This window comes from Ammospiza nelsoni, chromosome 3 (genome assembly GCF_027579445.1).
Source record: "Ammospiza nelsoni isolate bAmmNel1 chromosome 3, bAmmNel1.pri, whole genome shotgun sequence".
Classification (NCBI taxonomy): domain Eukaryota; kingdom Metazoa; phylum Chordata; class Aves; order Passeriformes; family Passerellidae; genus Ammospiza; species Ammospiza nelsoni.
In genome coordinates, this window is record NC_080635.1 from 37,132,137 (window position 1) to 37,153,326 (window position 21,190).

General features: G+C 38.0%; 1 protein-coding gene across 9 annotated transcripts in view; it reads left to right on the plus strand.

Annotated features, from left to right (window-relative positions):
- The window catches only part of LTBP1 (latent transforming growth factor beta binding protein 1), a 186,506-nt gene that overhangs the window by 83,296 nt on the left and 82,020 nt on the right, over positions 1-21,190 (plus strand). For 8 of the 9 annotated variants that reach the window (XM_059467847.1, XM_059467848.1, XM_059467845.1 and 5 more), the window contains 3 exons: positions 3,025-3,302; positions 14,239-14,341; positions 20,276-20,347. In XM_059467847.1, the coding sequence (XP_059323830.1) occupies positions 3,025-3,302; positions 14,239-14,341; positions 20,276-20,347 (453 nt within the window). The remainder of the gene's footprint in view (positions 1-3,024; positions 3,303-14,238; positions 14,342-20,275; positions 20,348-21,190) is intronic. The other variant, XM_059467849.1, reaches the window with a different exon arrangement.

Here is a 21,190-nt window from a genome sequence, read left to right on the forward strand (position 1 = left end):
CAAGTGATTCTATGGTTACTAATGGAGAGAAGAGACCATGCTTTTCAACATAAAAAATCTTAAATCTAAAGTAAAATTAAAGATACAAGCCGTATTTATCTTGCATGACTTAGTAGAGTCTTATAAGTTAGTTTTGTGGGGAACTATTTAGTGTAGATAGGCCATGATAGGATTCACTTAAATAGAACATTCCTTCTGGGTCAAATAACAATATAATTAAATTTTTTTTTTAAATAGTGGGGTTTTCCTGCTGCTAATGCTGTGAAGAAAACAGCATTTAAGTCTGAAATGCATTAAAGTATGAAAGTCTGAAACATGAAAGTTCATTCAGCTTTGGATTACTGTTTTCTCTCATACTTTTGTTGTGAGGTGAAAACTTCTGATTACTTTGAAGAGAAGTGTTGGATTTATTTCTTATGTGTCCTATGGGTCTAGGTAGTATTTTATCTGGGTGCGATCTTGTCCACATAAAGTGATTTTCAAGCATCAAATATTGTATGTATTTCCAGTATATTTCACAAATGCTTGTTAGATGTTGGCAGAAAAATTATCCAAAGAATTCACCAGCACAGAGCATGCCTTCCCCTGCAACTCAGATTCTCAACCTAGGACCTAATGTGAATTTTGTTTTCTTGTTTGAATTGCCAGATTGATTTTTGGTCAAGGGTCGTTTTAAAATTACTTCTTCAAGGCTGGTATCTCTGAATAAAAAGAAAATATATAGGGAAAGACATGAGGAGGCTCAGTCACTGACAAATAGTTTCTGAATAACTTTGCTAAAAGATACTTATGATAAATATAATCTAATGTAGTAATTCTGTATTCAGAAAAGGACAGAGCTGTGAAGGAACTGTTGACAGTGTCCTGGAAATGGCAATGTTTTATAAGTACTTTTGAGTACCTCCTCCATCTGAAGAAGAGAATATAATTACCAAAACATTTAGCAAAACATCAGTTTATTTCTCTGCCTATGTAATTCCAGATGAAATAATTTGAGACCGTGGACCACAACCCCCAAAATTTTAATACATAGTTACTCTTCAGATTCTCTCCTAAAATGCACAATAGGTTTCTCATTGCTAAAGAGTCTGACCTCTTGAATATTTTTTCCCGACCTTCAAATCCTCATTGGAATCATTAGCAGTCACAATGCCTTTTCTTCTCTTTACATGTCCAAATGAGGACGTTGGATTGTTGAGAGATGAATATTTTATTTCTTTAAAGGAAAGAATAAAACAATTCATACTGAAATGGCTGGCAAAAATAAAAATGAGCACATCTAGGCAGTGATCCAAGGCCTGGAGAGGATAGTGACAATAATACTGCATGGGAGAACCCAGCCTAAAATTGATGTTTTCAGCATCTGAACATCTCTGGATGGATTGAGAAACTAAAGCAGAAAAATTCAGTGATTTCTTTTGAGAAACTATATTTTTGAATCACTATTTCTTTTGAATCACTGTATTTTTTAGATTTAGCAGCTAGAGAAACTAGTTGAAGGGATCCCTCTTCATACATAAAAATATTGGGGTGAGTTTTGTTAGTTTTGTTCTTGTTACAGACAGACTAGGCTGTCTTGTCTTGCCCTCCAAACCCAGTCTAACAGCCTGAAAAGGACCTCACTGCCTCTGCTTGTAACACTGAAGCTTTCCCCTGGGGGTTTGCCTCTGGCAGACCTCATGTAGGTATACATTTTGCTCGTGGGTTGTTTTCAGCTACAGGCAAAATCTTTACCCTGCGGCCATATTTTGCTGACTTTCTACCATCTTCTTGCTGATGTTTCTGTCCGAGTACATTGACAATTTTCATAAATGAAACAATGCAGTCAGTGTAAAAACACGTCTGTTTCTTTTAAGGAAGTCTTGTGTGAGACCAATTAATACTGATTATGTGCATAGAGAAATGAAAATGTCAAAAACCAAAAGCACTTTCTCCAAAATATTATAATTTTAAAATAGCTCCAATAAATGACATATGCCTCCTGAAGATTAGAGCTGAAATTACCTAATCAAGTTTTAAAGAACAGTTCAAACTTCAGGAGACAAGGAGATAATCCAGAAGACTGAACAGTGCAGTGTGCATCATAGAGAAAGCTGTATCAAATGGTATTGTTTGGTTCTTGATGTTTGGAAGGGGTGCTGCCTGATAGATTGTGTGGCCTCAGGCAGCCTGTGCAGTACTCACTGACAAGACAGGCCCAGCTGGACACGGGAAATGCTAACTTAGCTATGCAGCTTTACAAACTCCATGGCTTGTTACACACCTCTCCTCCCTGCCCACCCCACTAATTTGATTTACTTTAAAGGGCATTTTGTGTTCCAGTGAAAAGAGGCTTAAGGGTCACAAGCAGTTCTGTGCAGGTTGCGTTGACTGGAGGGTCTCAGTCTACATTCCCAGACTTAAAACTGCTACCATATTTAAAAACGGAAGTGTCTGAAAATCATTTCCTCCCCCTTTATCTGCCAAACCCTGAATTCAAAGTTCAACAAAGGGAGTGGTGATTTTAGATGGTTGAGATGCTGGCAGCTCTTGCAGGGGCGAACTTGGGACTTGGCAGGTACATAAAGATGAAGAGATGAAATCTGAAGCTTTTTCTGTGTTCCAGAGAAAGATGATGGATCTGAAAATGAAAATAAAGCTTACTATATATCCAAAAATAACCTAGTAGAGTATGAATTCTGGAACTTTGAATGGGATTCTTATTACACAGTATGACCACAAATATTAATGTCATACCAGCCAATTTGGACATCCATGTTTATCTAGCAGTCTTTACAATCCTATAATGTTGTTCTTTCTTTCATGAAGATTTTTCGTTTTCTTGATTTGTTAATGAGACTCGATGTGTTCTTTAGCCTTCCCTCTAACCTCCAAATTTGGCCTTCATTTATATTTCAGTCACTTCAAGGCACTCTGTAAAAATTCTGATTTACGAAAAAGAAATGTCTTAGAGGTGCCTAAGATGTCTTTTTCACATATTTTATTACCAATTTCTCTTATGTGTTTTTCCTTCAATTATTTTAGTGAAATTCCCTCCTAACATAGTGAATATCCATGTGAAACATCCCCCTGAAGCCTCAGTTCAGATCCATCAAGTGTCAAGGATTGACAGCACATCAACAGGACAAAAAGCGAAAGTACCTCAGCCAGTACATCCACAGGTCTCTTACCAAGGTCTTCCATATCAGAAGACCCAGAAAGGACATACAACTTACACAAATCAACAACCCATTCCTCATATGTTTCCTGTTTCAGTTAAAACTCAGCTTGGGCGCTGCTTTCAGGAGACTGTTGGGACACAGGTAAGAAATGTTTGCTAAGGCTTGCTGAGACAGGTAGCTTTAAAACTCTATTATAAAGGAATGAAAAAAAAAAGAAAAAATCCAGCAATTGGAGGGAAAGGACACATTTGAGCTTCTTTTCTGCAAGAAAATTATTTTGAGAATGTAACATTTTTATTAAGTAACAATTTTCTGAACCTCTTTCTCCTTCAAGATAATGTCTTTATTTTCTGTGGACTTGGGTCCCTGACATTTTGGTTTCAATTATTTTTTCCATAGCTTTTTCTTTTTCTCATGGAAATTCCTATTCAGCAATTTTATATGTTTTACAGTATTTGAGACTAATATTTTGAGTCTGTTAAGACTAATATTTTGAGTCTGACCATTGAATGGGGCAGAAAAATCATGAAAGCCAACTGATTGTTCTCTAGAACATTAAAACCTTAGTTCACTTAAAAATACTGTGTTCACATAATGTTTTTCATATGACTGTTCAAAATTGTGTATCTTCTTTCAATCCTGAAAGCATTTTAATAGCAACATGTGGTTTTATATTTGCATATATATTTGAATATATATATGTTGAGATTATAAAGATATGTGAAAAGATGATTAAGAAGTCAGTAAAATCCTGTTATTTATTGCTTATTACCTTTCTGAAATGTGGCTTTTCAGATCAAATGTCTTTAAGGTGAATGCATGCCTCAGACTGCAATAATGTGTGAGGTTTCAGGAAAAACCGCTCATTTTGGGACGTAATGTTAGAGAATAAGTACGTTATTTTTCAGGCTAAAAAATACTTTATGACTCTATCGTTGAAGGTGTGAATTTTAAGTTTATCACAAAGGTTGCTTTGCTTTTGGTCCTTCCAGTAATATGCACCTAAATTAGCCAATTTTCAAGCATCAAATATTGTATGTATTTCCAGTATATTTCACAAATGCTTGTTAGATATTGGCAGCAAAATTATCCAAAGAATTCACTGGCACAGAGCATGCCTTCCACTCAAATGGACATCTCTCATCACTCCTGAGATGGAAGAGTGGTGCAAAATGCCCTTTACAAGTGTTTCTTCTGGCTGTTTCTTCCAGCTGAGAGTGAATTTTTTAGAGGCTCTTAAATTGTGTACAACCCCTGCCTTCACCCCACAGAAAAAAGAGGGAAGAGACCTCAATCCCTTACTCACAGATGGGCAAGGAGTTTGGAAAGGATCAGCAATGGGGAAGAGACAGGAGCAGGAGTAGGGTGCAGTCAGAAGCAGGGTGAAGGTGACGTAGTTGTCAGGCCCACCTGCTATGGGCAGAATGTTGAACTTAAAAATCACAGTTCCTTAGTCTCAGTCTCCTGCCATCTCTAATAAGTTGACATGAGGATGCTCAAAAGTAATCCATTCTGCAAAAGGCAATGGAAGAAGTTAATTTAAATTTAATTTGGTTGTTGCATGCCAAAAATTTTTTTAAAAGACCAGAGTTAAGTTTGCATATGGAACATTAAAGGCTAAACTTTACTAATTTTCAAATGATTGGTTTGGGATCTGCACTTTTAATTTACACTGGTGAGTTCTTAATGATTGTCTGTTTCAAGCATATTAAAATTTTCATTTTTCTTTTTCAACAAGTGTTAAAGCACATGAACTTTCAAATGAAAGTTCATGGGTTTTACATGAAAAAATATAACAGGACCTGTGTTTACAACCATTTATCTCTATTTCCTAAAATGGTCAGTCTAAAAAGCATGGCATCATAATGTGCAATCCTAAAAATCTGGAAATAAGTGTGATAATTAATAGTTGCTTATTATTTTTTGATATTTCTCTTTGTACTCATAGATAAAGGAATACAAATTTACTTCCTTGGTCTTACACTTTGCAATGAGTGCTCTTTTATCTCCTATCTCCTTTTAAAGGGGGAGAAAAGGGAAAATAAGCTTGCATTACCCTAATGTCTGACTTGAAATCTTACTAAATGCTTAGTCACCAATTTTTACAACTTTTTTTCAGTATTTCCCTGGAAAGACTCAAGAAAGGGTACTGCCTCCTAGTTTAGAACAGTGCGTGTTCTCAGTTTTTACAGATTTCATTGATCAGTGTCCATCTTGAAGAAGAGCATAGTAAGGATTTCAGAGGCATTCTGTTACAGTGATAGTTCAATTTAGAATTGGAGTTGTAGAATGGCATTTTGTAGAACATTAAGACCTTGCCATAAATATAGATCTAAGTGACTCATTTACCTTTCAATTTGAATCTGAAATGTTATTGTTTTTTTGAAGCCAGTCAATGCTTGTTATTTATGTTAAATATGCCTTGAACTGGGAAAGGCAGCTTTTTTTTTAAGTGCTTAATAGACCTACTTTTAAAGAATTAGGTTTGCAGTTTCTTTCATATTTGCTTTGCTGTGTCTGTGGGTTCTCTCTGTTTATTCAGATGCAATACTAAAATGAGCTTTCCCTATTAGTAGCCATTAGTAGCAAGTCCTTTCTGGAGTTGATGCTGGATAATTTTGATACCCATACTTAGTTCAACAATCATCAGTGTTTATACATTTTTTTGCAGGGTGGATTGTGTATTTGGCTTCAGAAATGTTTTATTAAATATCCTGGGATCCTGAGACGACTTTACTGTCTGTAGAGCAGATTGGTTGAAAGATTTGTGTGTGGCCTCTTGTAGACAAGTCAACTAAGTTGATTAGGGCTTTGCTGAACTTACTCTTGGTCCACACTAAAAGCACAGGATTAAAACTGTATCAGGATCTCCTTTGTGGTTTTGTGTGCATGTGTAGCTTCTACCATTCTGTTTCTCCCCATCCCTTGTTCTCTCCTTCTTTTTCCTTTAATTTCAGCTGCTCTTCAGTTACAGGTCCTTTGATTTTAGTGCTCTGAGGTTTTTTTCATAATCTTCGGTGGAATATTTTTCATCTCCCAGCACATTCTTCCTTGCCCTACCTTAGTTAAATTCCCTCAATGTATCTCATTCAAAACCAGTAGGATATTCAATTTCCAAGACACAGAGAGTGCATTTTCTGCAGTGAGTTTCCAAGCAAGTGCATACTGTTACAGTTAGCAACTGGAGCCACCTTGAACTGAAGTTCAGAGGACATTATGGCACAGACAGTTGAAAATCTGGTCATATTGCAGGCCTACAATCACTTTTCATTAATGACATAGGAATTCTTTCAGACCTTCTCTTTCCTTAGCTGTCTGTAATACCATAAGTGACTGTAACCAAAGACAGCAACCATGAGAGCAAGCTAGTAAAAGGTGAATGAAAATATGTCAGTCTCCCAGCTCAGAAGGACAGGGAGAGTAGAGGGACAAGAGAAATGAAATTTCCCAGTTTAATAAGAATAAATAAATAAAGACAAATTTTTGTAAATACATGTACACACGTGTGTGTGTTGTTTAACTGTGATTGTTCTCTGAAGCTTCCTCAGCACTGTGAAGTAAAGTGGAAAGAAAACTACAAAAGTATCATTACTATTTGAATTTTTAAATATGTTACAGGAAGAAAATAGTGTTTTGGATGGTTCTGTTTTGTTCTCAAGTCAATTCACTTTTCCTGGCTGCCTCTCTTTTCTCTGAGTGGAGCACTCAGCATTTATTTCTTCTCTGGGAGATGTTAATGGTGATTGCTCCAGGATAACTTATCATGTTACATGGTAGCCCACAGTGATATGTCCCACAAAAAAGTTGTGGCTCATCAAACTCTTTCCTAGTACCACAATGTTTTTTGCAGGATATATCATAAAGCATGTTAAACTGCAGCCCGTAAACTTGCTGCTGACATAAAAATATAAAAACAAACCTTTACCTAAACTTGCTTATTGTTGATGTAGAGGAAATAAAGGCTTGAAGTTGGGAAACAGACAGAATGGAAGCAGTAGGACAAAAATGGCAATTAAGATGGAGAGCAGTAAATTTTTGGAGAGCACGCTATAATGATGCCTTCAAAAGCTGGAGACTGGGTGTAGTGTCCTGCAAAATATTTTATATCCATGTACTCCTTTATTTCTGAAATCCAAGGAGTTGGTCATCTTAGACCACTGATTCACTAAGTCCTATTTAGAAAGCAAGCAGATAAGGAAGATTTTGTTTCTCTTTAATTCTTCCTCTTCAGATGATTTTAATTTTAATTCTAATAAAAATACCTTTATTATGACACAGGATATCTTATTTCCCAAAATCCTTCTACAGCGTCAGTAGTGTACCTAGTAAAGGCTGTATTGATATTCTTGAGTCCTGTTGATTTTGCTTATAATTTCTTTGCATTTAAATCCAGAAAAGAATGCACTTGCCTGCTGTCCATGAAAATCCATATAAAGATAATTGAGCACTACTTTTTTCACCCCTTAAGACACTTTGAAAGTTTTTACTGAGTATATTCACGTGTTTTCCATTTTCCTATGGTAACTGCATTGCAGTAATATTATCACTAAAAAATGGGGTTTTTCCTCAAAGTTATTTGGGTCTCTTCATTGCTTCAATGTAAAAAAAATTTCAAAACAGCAAGAAATTGGAGAAGTTGGTACTGCAAAAAATTCTTCTAAATCAGACTCTGTCTGTCTAGATTGACATGTAATGCTGTGCTCTTCTACGGATATTTTTGGGTATAGGTTTACAGAAAGATACTTCTAGTGATCCCAGCATCTGTAGTTTAAAAACAAAATTAAAAACCATTGTTATTCTAGAGAGAGACAGATACTGAAATTGCTTACCTTGATGAAAGGAACACATGGCAAAATGTCCAGAAGAGAAGCTGGCTATGAAGTCATGTCTGCCTATCCTTGTTCATTCCTCCTCATGTAACTGCTGAGAGGACCTGGACTGCTCTCTGAAATGCTCACTACAAGAATTTCAGAAATATTGTCTTCTGATCCCCCCTTCTTGTTGTGGTACTTCAAATTCAAGTCTGTTCCAGGTTGCTATGTTGGGGGGTATATGTTCCATTCCTCACTTTTTAGTGGTTTGCTGCATGATGCTTTAAGCTTCCCTTGCAAAGTTCTTTAAAAGGTGTTGCAGAAAAGGTCCATAATTGTTACACCTCTGTTCAAAAGGACACCTGAATTAGAGTTGTCTTGGTATCATGAAGTGAAGTTTGGTGGATTATAGTGATACTTTGAAAAATCATCTTAAAGAAAATCTCAATATAGCATCTATAGCAGACAAAAGAAGCATATTTTTGATAAATTAATGGTTTTAATTAATTTATTTTAATTATTGAAATGTTTTAATAAGTAACATTAATGATGAACACTAGGAAAGACTTGTGCAAATTATAAGGATTGTCCATTTTTCAGTGCAATCAAAACTCTCACATATGCATTCAAATGTGTTTCAAATGCTGCTTAGTATGTCTGATCAACAGATATTAGTTAACCAACATCTTAAGTGGGATAAATTTCTATGGAGACAGTTTATTTAATACTTTGTTTCAGCAATATCTTTTACAGGAAAAGTTTGTTTTGGTTTGAGCAACACATTTCTGTCTGCTGTCAGACTTAATAGAATACAAAATAAAGCCAAATGATAGGTGGCAGCTGGAAAAGGTCAGAAATTATCAACATTGTATCATGGTCAAGATTCTGACTGCAAATCACTAAGCATTTCCTTCATTCCGACAAGGGCATACACTGGCTGGGTACTTAACTTTGAGAATATGCATTCAGTTTTTAAAAACTGGGCTTAGATAGTTGATGAGTTTTTCATGATGGGAAATATTAAACAAAGACATCAAAGTTTTTTAGTTAGAAATCGGAACAGCAAAATATGTTGGTAGCCCTTAAAGCCTAACCCAACATACTGATGCTACTGTGTGCAATACAATCATAGTGTAGTGTGGAAGTGATGACAGCAGTGATATGCCTGTTGAAGTTATCCATTCAACTGTATAAGCATCCCTGTTGAAGTTCAGATTTAAGAAAACATTTCCTGGGGAGGTAAATTTCAGGTATTTTCTTTTTTTGACAGCTGCATGAAATTAATTTTGGTATTTATCTTCTTTAGGAAGGAGAAGCGATACAGTTTTGTGCTTTGTACTGGTACTTTTTCTCTTAGAGCACTTTTAAAACCTCTTTTCTTTAGAATAGTCTTAAAAATACCATCTCATAAAATAAAATAACTGTCTGGAATTCCTTGAAGCTCATGGTTTGGCTTCTGAAGTTCTTAAACAAATAGACTGTCAGAAATTGGTGTGGATTCATTTGCAGGATTAATGTTTCATTTGCAGTAGTTTCTTTGCAAGATCAATACTCTGAAATATCAGAAGATTAAACATGTATCAGATACCAAAAACACCAAACATTGTTTTAATTACTCAAATAAAAGAAAGCTGGATAATTTTTACTTGCTTATGAAGAATGTTCTGCTTAAGCCAAAACAAATTCTTTACCAGTTCTTCTGGAAAGTCTGGAAGTATTTAAGTTTCTCTCCTCTGCTTATGAGACAATGCCTGTTAGCGAGCCAGTGCTACATGGGATAACACTCTTCATTTGTAACAACCTGTCATTCAGCTGGTCAGTAAGCTAATTAAGAATGTCTGTTAATTGTTTCAGTAATACAGTGTATTGAGTTTGAGGTTTCTTGCTCTGTTTGTCGTTCCTATAGGAAAAAAAAAGAAGCAACAATCCAAGGTCTGTGCCTGTTGAATAGTTTGCAGAAAGTTAAACAGTGTATCCATTCACTTCTGCTATTGTGGTATGTGAAATGCAGTCTTTTGAGCTGTATCCCAGAGTCATTAGCTATTAGCTCAGGCAAAGCACCTATCAGTTTCAATCATAGCTAATCATGTGACACTCCTTTATTTATGTCTGTATTGTGGTTTTAACTAACAGCTTGTGACAGGGATTTGTGGATGGGCCACGCAGGAGCGGGAGTCCCAGGAAACCTTGTGGTCCCTTGGCCAGGATCCTCTGCGGCTGCTCTGAGAGTAATTGCCAGACTGGGCTCCCCACTGCACTTTACAGGGAGCTGAATAAATTTCCTCCACTGCCTTAGCAGATGAGTTGCAAGGATATAATCCTTCCTTTTCCCTGCCATTGGAAATGGTGCAGCACTGATGGCAATACACAGCTTAGCACTCTAGGACTGTGGAGATGGGGCAGAGGCTGGAGTCTGGACAGGGTAACAGAAAGTGATGTGGCTTGGGGTGGCGTTTGTGCCCCAGCACAGGGTCAGCCAGAATTTCAGTCTTCCAATGGGAATATTCAGTACTTCCTTCAGTTATATAAAATATTGGCACAGGAGCCTAGGCACGCATGAGGAAAAATATGTGGATTTGAAACAATACTTTCAGTGTCTCTGAGTGCTTTACCCAGGAAGAACTTTGTTTTATAGCAGTACCATGTGTTCATCATACTGCTACTACTGCTGAGTCTCTTTCAGCACAGTTGAGCTCTTTTATACCAAACCTTCATGACTTTTTTGCCTTCTGAACCAGTAAGACTTATTTCCAAATCATAAGCTTATGACAGAGATATCATTCATGAAAATCTGTACTCTTTTCCAGGAGCCCTCAGGAATACAGACTCGATTAGTTTAAAATATGTGTATATGATGGATAGAATAGTGTAAACTCAAGCTTAAAGAATGGCATTATCTTCATGCATAGTCCAGCATGGCTTTGTTTAGTTTTCCTGCTTATTTTAGGCCTATAAGTGTGTGTTGGAGTTGTGTAGAATGGTGAAACAAACTAAAAAAACAGTTATGGATTCCTCCAAGTGACTTTTCCAGTCACTTGTGAGTCAGAGACTGAAAAAGACTGTCTGAAGAGCTTATGAGTTCATCTTGGTAGTAGGAAGTGTGTTAAGACTTTTAAAGTGGAAAGGAATTACCTATAAAAGTTTTTGAGACCTGTAGAAATAGAGCTTCAGTTCCTGTATGCTTAAGGCTGCTGAAAGGAGCGAGCATCTTCAGAAAACATATCGGGCTAAGGAACAGTTTGTGCAGTGCCATAAGTGTTTAGAGTATCTGAAGCACTACTAGATGAACCAGAGAAATCAGGGTTTATTAGCCACAGAAGAACTCTGTTTCTGCTTGGATTAGGACTTTGCAGAGCACTCATGTTTTGTGATGCATATCTCCAAAATTACACAGATCTTAAGGCAATAGGAGCCCCATGTGGGAGTTGCTTTTCCTTGTTGCCCAGTTTCTACAATGATCTGGATGTTAACCAAATTATCATTGATTCTTCAAGCTTTAATTCACCATAGAAGCAGTGGGAGCAGCAGCTTTAATCATTGCCAGCTTTTACTGACAGAACTGCAAATCACAGTTGCCAGATGACTCAGACTTTGGCATCCTTATTTTTGCTCATGATTTTTATATGGAAATTCGAAAAAGTTATGACCACAAAGATCATGATTTTCAGTGGAGTGCAAATACTGTAGCACCACACCTAAATTATAAGTGGGCTTTAGTCCATCTTCCTCCTTCTCCCCTCCTTTTTTTTTCCCCTTCTTCTCTTTTAGCTTGTTACAATTAGATGACACGTTTTCTATTTTGGGGAAAAGGGGAAAAAAGGTGGGGGGGGCAGTTCATGATGACATGTTGGCTCTCATGTTAGTGGAATCTTGCCTTGACACATGCAAGCTCCTGGGATGTGTCCTTGAGGTTTTGACCTTGAAGAGAAACACTGGGTGTTAGGTAATGTGCCTCACTGCCCAAATGCTCCATTTCTGAGATCATAAGGGGAGATCCAACCCCAGCCTTGATTCCTCCCATTTCTTTTTGCAGACTTGTAAAACCGAGGTACGGTGTGGGGAGAAAAGCTGGGTGCAAAATGCTTTAGCTGACTCTTGATAACAGCCACAGTGTATGACTTTACCAAGTGGCTTCTCTGTCTTTGAAGAAGCTCTAGAAAAGGGGTGGAACATCTGTAACTATAAAGCAAAGATAGCTGTGGTTATAAAGTAAAATGGTTCTTCCTGGAGCATGCCTGCCTGGGATGCAGGTTGAGAAAACCAACATTGTGTAAAGATGTAGCTTGAACTCTGTAAGGTTTTAGGGTAACCACATAGAGGAGGCATTATGAGTACTCTGCAGTTGAGCTTCTGGGATGTGCAGGACAATCTGTGTATCCTCTAGCAAGGGCAGTTGGAAGAGTTTATTTCAGTTTTGAAAACAGCAGAGCTGCTGTGGCAGAGGAAATTGTACAGAATTCCCCATTTATGCATCTTGATGGTATTTCTGAAGTACCGGGCTGGGACTTGCTTATGGAAGCAGAACTGAGTGGCCTCTGACTGATGGTCAGTGGTCTGCCTTGTATTAACCCTACCAGTGCCTAAGCCAGAGGAGTGCAAGACAGCTGAAAGATATGCATTCACCTGGGGTAAACCTGGGCCTACATCTGAAAAGTGGGACTTGCTGAGATACTCCACTGTTTTAACACAGCCTAATACCATCCTGGCAAGAACTATTTCCCTCCCTTGCAATATAGGAAAATTTGTCATCAGACCCACTCCAGACAGTAATGTGAAAATATACTCCTGAAGTTGCACAGTAACTGAGCAGTCTGTTTGAACCTGTTTGGCCACTCTTTTCTTTTGGCTGTTCGTGTGCCTTGCCAAGCTGAGGCTCAAAGCACAGGCGGTGCTAACCTGTGTGTGGGTAGTGGGCAGAGGCACACAGTAGCCATGCCAAGTTGCCCTGGTGCTAAAATCTTGGACATGTGTGGCTGGCTGTCACTGAGATGGAGGACACTTCAAACTTCTCACATATCCCTTGACACAGATCTAAGCTTCAGGTGCTGCACATGCTGAGCTGCAGTCTGATGTTTAAATGGTGAGCTGGTGCTGCTTTTAATTTGTTGTGATACTTCAGGATGTGTCTGGGGAGTATCTGTGAGAGAAAATGGCTGGGATGATGCTTTGCTGGGCCTCCCCATGCAGAGGGGACCCTCTTATGAGTCAACCCTTTAGAGTAGCTTGCTATGCTGTTAGTAGTCACACTGTAAAGCTACACAGGGTAACTTTGCTTTAGAAATATCATTGGCTTATGTATGACAGTATGATTAAGATCACATTGGAAAAATTTTGGGAAAGCTGGAGGAAGCTGTCAGTCAGTGCCTGTGCATTCAGCATGTGTATGTACTGTAGAATGACTGTGTTACCAGCTAAGTGAGAGCAACCACAAGGCCACACCCTGTGGCATAGGATGAGCCAGCTATCTTGAGCTGAAAGCTGTGTGGCAATGAACATTTGGGTCAGAGCTTACAGGCTGTCAGAAAGCAGAGTTAGATTAGGGAAAGTCTATTCACGCCATACTGAGGATTCACACTTCAGCACATTAGAATTGTTTGCTGCAGTGCCTATTTATATCACATTTGCTTTGAAAGTGTTACTAAGTGCAGCTGTTGTGGACGTCTCCTGGGCCTTATGTGTTCCATTGTATACCAAATTAGCAGGTTTAGATGTTTGGGGGGTCTTTTTAATGTCTGCAGCTGAAATACATTTAAACTTTCTTTACCATGCAAAATGGAAGAAAATTGCAAAAGTCAAGAACATAACTAGTATGTTGTAAGCTTCCAAATATTAATAGTCTTATCATTATGAAGAGTAATAAGTATGTTATTGATTGGTGGGGAATGGAAATTGACCTCAGAAATAATAAGGTATTTGAGATAATTCATAGAGCTTTTGAAAAAGTGGACAAGCATGTTTTTATGATGAAAACGATAGCTGCCAGTGGTGAATTACTACCTTAGGAATATACTCATTCATTCCTATGACATACTGTTTTCTTCTTCTTTTCAAGGCAACATGGGGGAAGAAAATAATGTCTTTTAATGTGTTCATGCCTGTGTAGAGAGCCTCTGCAATGTGTGAGCACCATTTTAGTTCAGTTAGGAGCTCCATTGAATCTTCAGTGTCTCAGCAAGAGATTGACCCAAAATGACTGAAAAAGAACATTGTACTGCGAGTGTTGTACAGTATCACTAACCAGAGTATTCTTCACCTGACTATTTCAGTGTGGCAAAGCACTTCCTGGCCTTTCCAAGCAAGAAGACTGCTGTGGAACCGTGGGTACTTCCTGGGGTTTTAACAAATGCCAGAAATGTCCCAAGAAGCCATGTAAGTGCTATTTTATTGTTATTCTTGTGGCTTTTTCCGCTCAAGTAGTATTTTCCTTTTTTCAGAAGGGAAAAATACCGAAGGAACCTAGTAGAAAAAATGTGCTATGATTTGATTAGGGACAGGTTGTAGAAACTGGAATTCCCTTGCATGCCAACAGTTACAATATGCAGGCACTTGGTGCAGCCAGCAAAGTTGACGTCATAGGGTTTTTCCCCTGCTTCTTCCTCCTTTGAGTTAGTGATGGACTGTTGCATTTACTCAGTGCAGGAAGAGTAATCACATTGATTTTCCAGCTGGACTTCTTTTTTTTTTTTTTAAGTTTGCAGAGAAATCTTGAATTAGGGAGGCGCCAGTTTCTGCTTGGAGAGAATGCGGTGACCTCTTGGGACTGCAGATGAAATTCCATGTTTGGAGCCAAGGTCTTCCAGGCTCTAAATTGCTGGTTGCTTTTTTTTCCTCTGCTTTTGAAATATCTTACCCAATAATTAGACAATGACAAAGACTTTCTTCAGCATCTTATTAGGATTTGACATCGTATTATAATGAGAAAAGAATTTAGTATTATTTGCATGATTGGTGAGGATAATATCTTGAACTTTTTGTGAATTCTATTATTGTTGCACAGGAATAATAATACTTCTGTGTCATGTCATATTTTCAGCATTAAATGAAAGATGGGAAAAGATAATGTGATCTCTGTTTTGCAGATGGAGTGGACTTGCATTTACTGGACCAAAAATAGGTCATTAAACTGCAGTCATTCTTACCTAGTTCTTCTAGGGACCCTGTTATTCAGATAGCAATATTGGAAATATGTTCAGTGTTTGATTTTTTTGGAAGCATGTGCTTCTCTGAAAGTCATAATGTGGATGTAAATACAATTTCAGCAGAAAATATGCTATTACTCCTATTTCTCTGACTCCTCCTTCCATAGGAGACTCTGATATAAATTTATGATAACTCAGTCTGATTTGCTAGTTCCTGAAACATTCTGTGTGTTTGAGTATGTCTATCTTCTGACATGCTTTAGAAAGAGAGCCTCCTTGGGTGTTTAAAGGTCATAGTTAAGAAGTCTCAGGTATCTATTTTATTCCTGTAGCATGTAAATACAGTTTCTAAAAGGAGCATACGTGCCAACAGTATAAAATTGAACAAAGACAAGTGCCAGATTCTGCACCTGGCCCCGGGCAGCCCCGGATGTATGTACAGACTGCAGAGTGAGAGGCTGGAGAGCAGTGCCAGTCAGAAAGTTGAACCTGAGCCAGCAGTGCCCTGGCAGCCAGGGGGGCCAGCCCTGTCCTGGGGGCATCAGGGACAGCATCACCAGCAGGGCAAGGGAGGGGATTGTCCTGCTCTGCTCTGAGCTGGGGCAGCCTCACCTTGAGTGCTGGGGGCAGTGTTGGGTGACACAATGTAAAAACGACATTGAACTGTTAGAGAGTGTCCAGAGGAGAACCATGAGGATGGTGAAGGGCCTTGAGGGGAAGCTGCATGATGAAAAGCTGTGGTCACGTGGTCTGTTCAGCATGGGGGAGACTGAGGGCAGAGCTCACTGCAGTTACAGCTTCCTTGTGAGGGGAACAGGAGGGGCAGGCACTGATTTCTGCTCTGGGGTGACCAGTGACAGGACCCAAGGGAATGGCCTGAAGTTGTGTTAGAGGAGTCTTAGGTTGGATATTAGGGAAAGGTTCTTTACCCAGAGGGTGGTTGGGCACTGGAACAGCTCCCCAGGGAAGTGGTCACAGCACCAGCCTGACAGAGTTTGAGAAGGGTTCAGGCGATGCAATTGAGCTACAACTGAAATCTAGTTCATCAGAATCATAGTGACAAGTGAAATGTTGCTTATTTTTGGATGTAGGTGTGATACGAGAAAAATCAGAAAAGAGCTGAAATGTGTTTCAACAAAAATTGATTGGAGCTACTAATACAAATTTTTGGTGCCTGATTTGAAAGGAAGCACACTTGCTAATTCTTCACAGTTCAGGTAAAATATTCATTGTCTCAGCCTGGAATCCACAGTAGATGTATGGATCAGGCAGCTGCTTAATGGCACAGTGCTCAGCACAGTGTTAAAAGCAAGCAAACAGGGAAACTGTGATGAACTTCTGATCCACAGGTGCTTCCTAAGTGGGTGCAGAGAAGTGCTTGAACTCAACCTAAAACCTCTCCTAAAGGGAAGTCCACCACTCTTTTTTCAAAGCACTGAATAATTTCTTTAAATGCTAATGAGATGAGCAATGTCCTTTTGTTATAAAAAAGTTTAATGACTAGCATGCTTGCTCCAGATGGGACACTTCAGAGTTCCTTTATCTGCCATAATAATTTCTAATCTACATTTTATACCTATGAGGAGATGCCCTAACCCATAAAATGTAGAAACAATTCTTGGAACAGGTCTAGGAACCCAGTCTCTTTCCCAGAGCCCTTAATTACTCACAGTATGAGTCATGCTCACTCCTGCTTTCTGGCTCAATTTGGAATTGTTTTTTTGAATGTAACTGTATGATTTCAGGAGGAGACAGAGAATGGTGCCACTTGGAATAATCCTCTTCTTCTAATTAAAGCATTCCTGGAAAGTAAGGATTTGTGACTCCTAGATGTAATAGGACACATTTCTCATCTTTCTAGGTGGGAGTTCTCACTGTAGGTTACTGTTTTAAGAAGGGAGGAGGAGAAGGGTGCGCTATCTATTTTTTCCAAATTAAAATACAGTGTCATTATATCAAGAGTGTGATTTGGTACGTGTACGATTCAAGAATATTCATTGAGTCTGTCAAAGTTTAGTAACAGTTGTATGTATTTTCTCTAGACAACATTTGATTTAGGAATGATTCTAAGCATGATGCTGTTTAATCATGCCACGTCTTAAGGCAGTGCTACATAGATGCAAATGGTGAATTTTTAGATTTTTAAGAATTGAAGGTGATACATTTAGTGTGTTGCAGGTGTTTAATTGATCTTACAGCATCTTAAAATGTTATAGGTGTTCAGTTTGAGCTGCAGGACAAAACCTGAAAACTGAAAATCTCTTCTGGATCTCTTCCAAGTATTATTTGGGCATAGGTGTCAAACCGAACCTCATGACAGTATCGAAGTGTTACGGTTCTGTAGAGTAAACAATTTCCAAAGATAAATGTAAATTTGTTAGAAGATTTAGTGGAAGTCTAGAGTGGATGCTGAAGGATTTATATTCATCAAGTGTTTTTATTTTTACAACCCTGAGAATGTTTCTGTGGTAAAAATAATATGCATATATTATGTACATAAATTTATATGATATTGGATGGGAAAACTTGAGAGTCAAGTAAATAAATAGTAAGTTGTCAGTTAAGTGATATCTATAGATGTGTCTCACCAGGTTAAGTTAGTCCCACATTCTTCCCATATAATTCTGACCTGTTCTGATATTTCATTAAATTGGTACTACCCTTTTTATTGTAGATATTTTGGAAGCAAACAGGCTTCCTTTTACTTTTATGGTTTTATGCCTCATAGACTTCATTAAAAGTGGACATGTTTTTATAATAATGTGTAATCAGGTTGTGATCTTCTGCCTAACCCACTTCAGCAAAATATTTAAGCATATACTCCAGTGTCACTAGCAGGTACTTCTCTCTTCAATCAACTACTTAAGGACATGCATAAGTTTGCATGTCTTGTTCCCATGGTCTTACAGGGGGCTCTGTCATCTTTGTAAGGACTTGAGTATTTTGGGTAACAGCCACTGCTCAGTCAGAGCTCCTGACTTGTTGCAAGTGTAAGTGCCTTGGCCTTAGATAGCTGCCATGTCTGTAAGTTTATGGGTTGTTCAGTATTACTGAAAACCAAAAGTAGTTTTGGAACAGATCTCCATTTTTAAGGGCTTCTAACAGAAGACCGCTTTTAAGAAGAAGTGTCTTTCTGTGTTACATGGTTGGGATTGGTCAGGCTTCTTGCTAACTTAGTCATTACAAACATGTTGTTAGGTGAGTAAAGGGTAAGTAATGTTGCACTCCATCCAGCTCCCACATGGATCTCCAGCCATCACTGAACAAGCTGCTTCTCTACTGTGACTTGCTTATATTTCTGCTCTTTGTTGAAAGGAAGAAAACAGCTGCTAGTAAGCTGCCAGTTTCCTGTTTATTGTGGGAGTAGGAGGATGAGGAAGGAGGGAGAGGTTAAAATCTCTGACCTCAGTCCAGCACTGCACTTCCTAGAGCAGCTGAGTCACCCTGGGAGGGAAAATGTGCTGCAGCACTGGAAAAGCCCTGGCATCGGTTATGGGCTGGTCTCCATCTACAACTGGAAGCTGTTTTCATTCAGCAGGCTGCACTGCAGGGTACCATTCCTGCCCACAGAAAGTTACAGAGACTCTCCTGGTTCTAGTGTGGATTAAATCAGGTCTGTTATGGCAAGCACAAATCAGTTAGGACATAATGAGTGCAATTATGAGTTTGAATCTGCTATCATGAGTACTAGGAGTTTCATTGACACTTTTGGGGACCAGAAGTAGACTAATGCATTGTGCTTTTGGAAGTCTCCTTAAATTTCAACTAGTTTTAATATTAACATTAGGAAAAGACTGAAAAATCTGCCTTAGAAACTAAATGTGTAGCTGCCACTTGAGTAGAGAGAAAAAATTTTCAAGTTGTAGTTGGTGTTAGCATGATTGTAGTCAGTGTAAAGATGGAAAAGTATGTGTCCAGAAGTCTATTAACATTGCTGTATTTTTACTGTGCGTGTTTAACCATTTTACACTTTATGCAACATCTAAGGAGAATCTCAGTGTTTTATTTAAGCAGTTATTTTAAATAATTCACTGATATTTGAAATAAAACTATCTCAGTCCAAAACCTCCTACTCAAGATCATCACTTAATTTTTTCCAAATAATAGGCAACGCTTTAAAACTAGCTAAAACAGTTATCCTTTTTTTTTTTTTCCCCCCATCATTACAGTCAACCAAGTGCCAGCTTTAAAGTAAGCTGCAGGGATAAATGTGCAATTCAGGTATTATGTGACGGGAAGCCAATCAATGGCATTATGTTACTTGGTTGTTCTGTCTTATTTGATAGCTTGTACACAGTAAAGATGGAAACAAATTAATCTGGTGAGTTTTGGCAGGTTTTGTCTGTTGAATATTTGGAACACTTTTGAAACGAAACAAAAGATTTGACAAAATGTAAGGTATCTCTGTTGTAACATTGAAATTATGAAAACCTATCTTGACTCTTATTAAAAGCATTTATGTGATCATAGTGCCAAAAGTTTAGTTCTGTATGCTTAATAAAGTGCTGGGCTTTGCCAAGAAGTTAGCTTTTAGTGCATAACTATACAAAGTTACTGCTTGCATTTATGATGTTCAAGAATCAATAAATGGTTTTCTGTAGTCTGAAAAGCAACCTTAAGTGAAGGAAAGAAACAATCAATGGAAATAAAAAGCTGGTTAACTGAAAACTTTCTAGTTTGGCAAAACTGAATTCAGTATTTATTTTGCAGTGTTATTATGTCTGTGACTGTTTGCACTGATCAGCCAGTAAATGAAGTTTAGTATTCTAAAATGCAACAGCTCTGTTAGCTAAATCCTAGATGTTTCCATAATGAATCTTCAGCTTTATTTTTTCCAAACATGATATTTGTAGCTAGTTTGCAAAGGTAATTATTATTATTTGAATATTTCAGAACAAGTAGGATGAAAGGTATCCTGATTTCAAAGATTTGTTTTGTTTTTTAACACAAATTTGACTGGATAACTGAAGACTTAAGTGGCACACATGTTGACAAAGGTTGAATTAAGGTTGCCTGTACAATCTTTAATTTAACTTGTCTTTTTTGCTTAACCATTTTTTCACAAAACCTTACAATTTTTTAAATATACTATATAATAATTTAGCTGTCAGGCTCTGCAAGCATATGAGTGATCAGTATTTAACTGATGTATTTTTTTTTTCAGCTTACCATGGATACGGTCCTATCATGGAATGCCCACAAGGCTACAAGAGGATCAATGCTACATTTTGTCAAGGTATGATAGCACCCAAATTGGTTGTGTTTAGTTTTAGTACTGACTTTCTGTGACAGCTTCTTTGATATTGATGATTTAGATCAATTATTCAGGTTCATTGATTTATATTTGGGAAAAAATGTTGAGTATACTTTTGATGCTTTCTAAATATTGACAACTCTGTAAGAGTGAGTTTTTTCCTCCAGGGAAAATAACTTCTGAAACTTTTATGTATACCCTCATTTTCTTTGGTGATATATAAAGATGACTTCATAAGGATTCTTTTACTTTGTTTTTCTGTAGAAATACATTGTTTTGTCAGTTTTTTTTGCTAAAGAGTGAATCTGTGGACATATTCAGTTAAGTCAGGTGAAACTAGCAATACAGAACCATTTTTGTTACCAGAAAAGTATAGAGTAATCAGAGAACAATTCTTTTGGACTTAAGAGAATAGGCACAACAGTACTGACAAAAGCCAGATAACATCCCTGGCAAGTGGAGATGAAAAGAATGAGTACTTGGCTGCCATGTAAAGTGACCCCCCTGGTTCCAGAATGTGCATAGTGCAGGTGAGGATGTGTGGAGTTAGACACAGGCTAGTTGTGTTACTCTGAGATTATTATTGCCTGCTGGCAAATATAGAAGTTAGCAAAACATACAGGGTTGTGGGGTCTGCATGATCATGCAGCTACAAAGCAAAGCTTGGGACATTTGAATTCTGCTGGTCTGTAGCATCTCTATCTGATCAGCTGAAGAGATGAGCGCAGACAAATGCTCATTCTGTCTGTGTATCTTGGAGCACTGCACAGAGGTGCCAGGTGAGGATGTAGGAAAAAGCTTAGCTGCTTGTCTGACTGGTTTGGC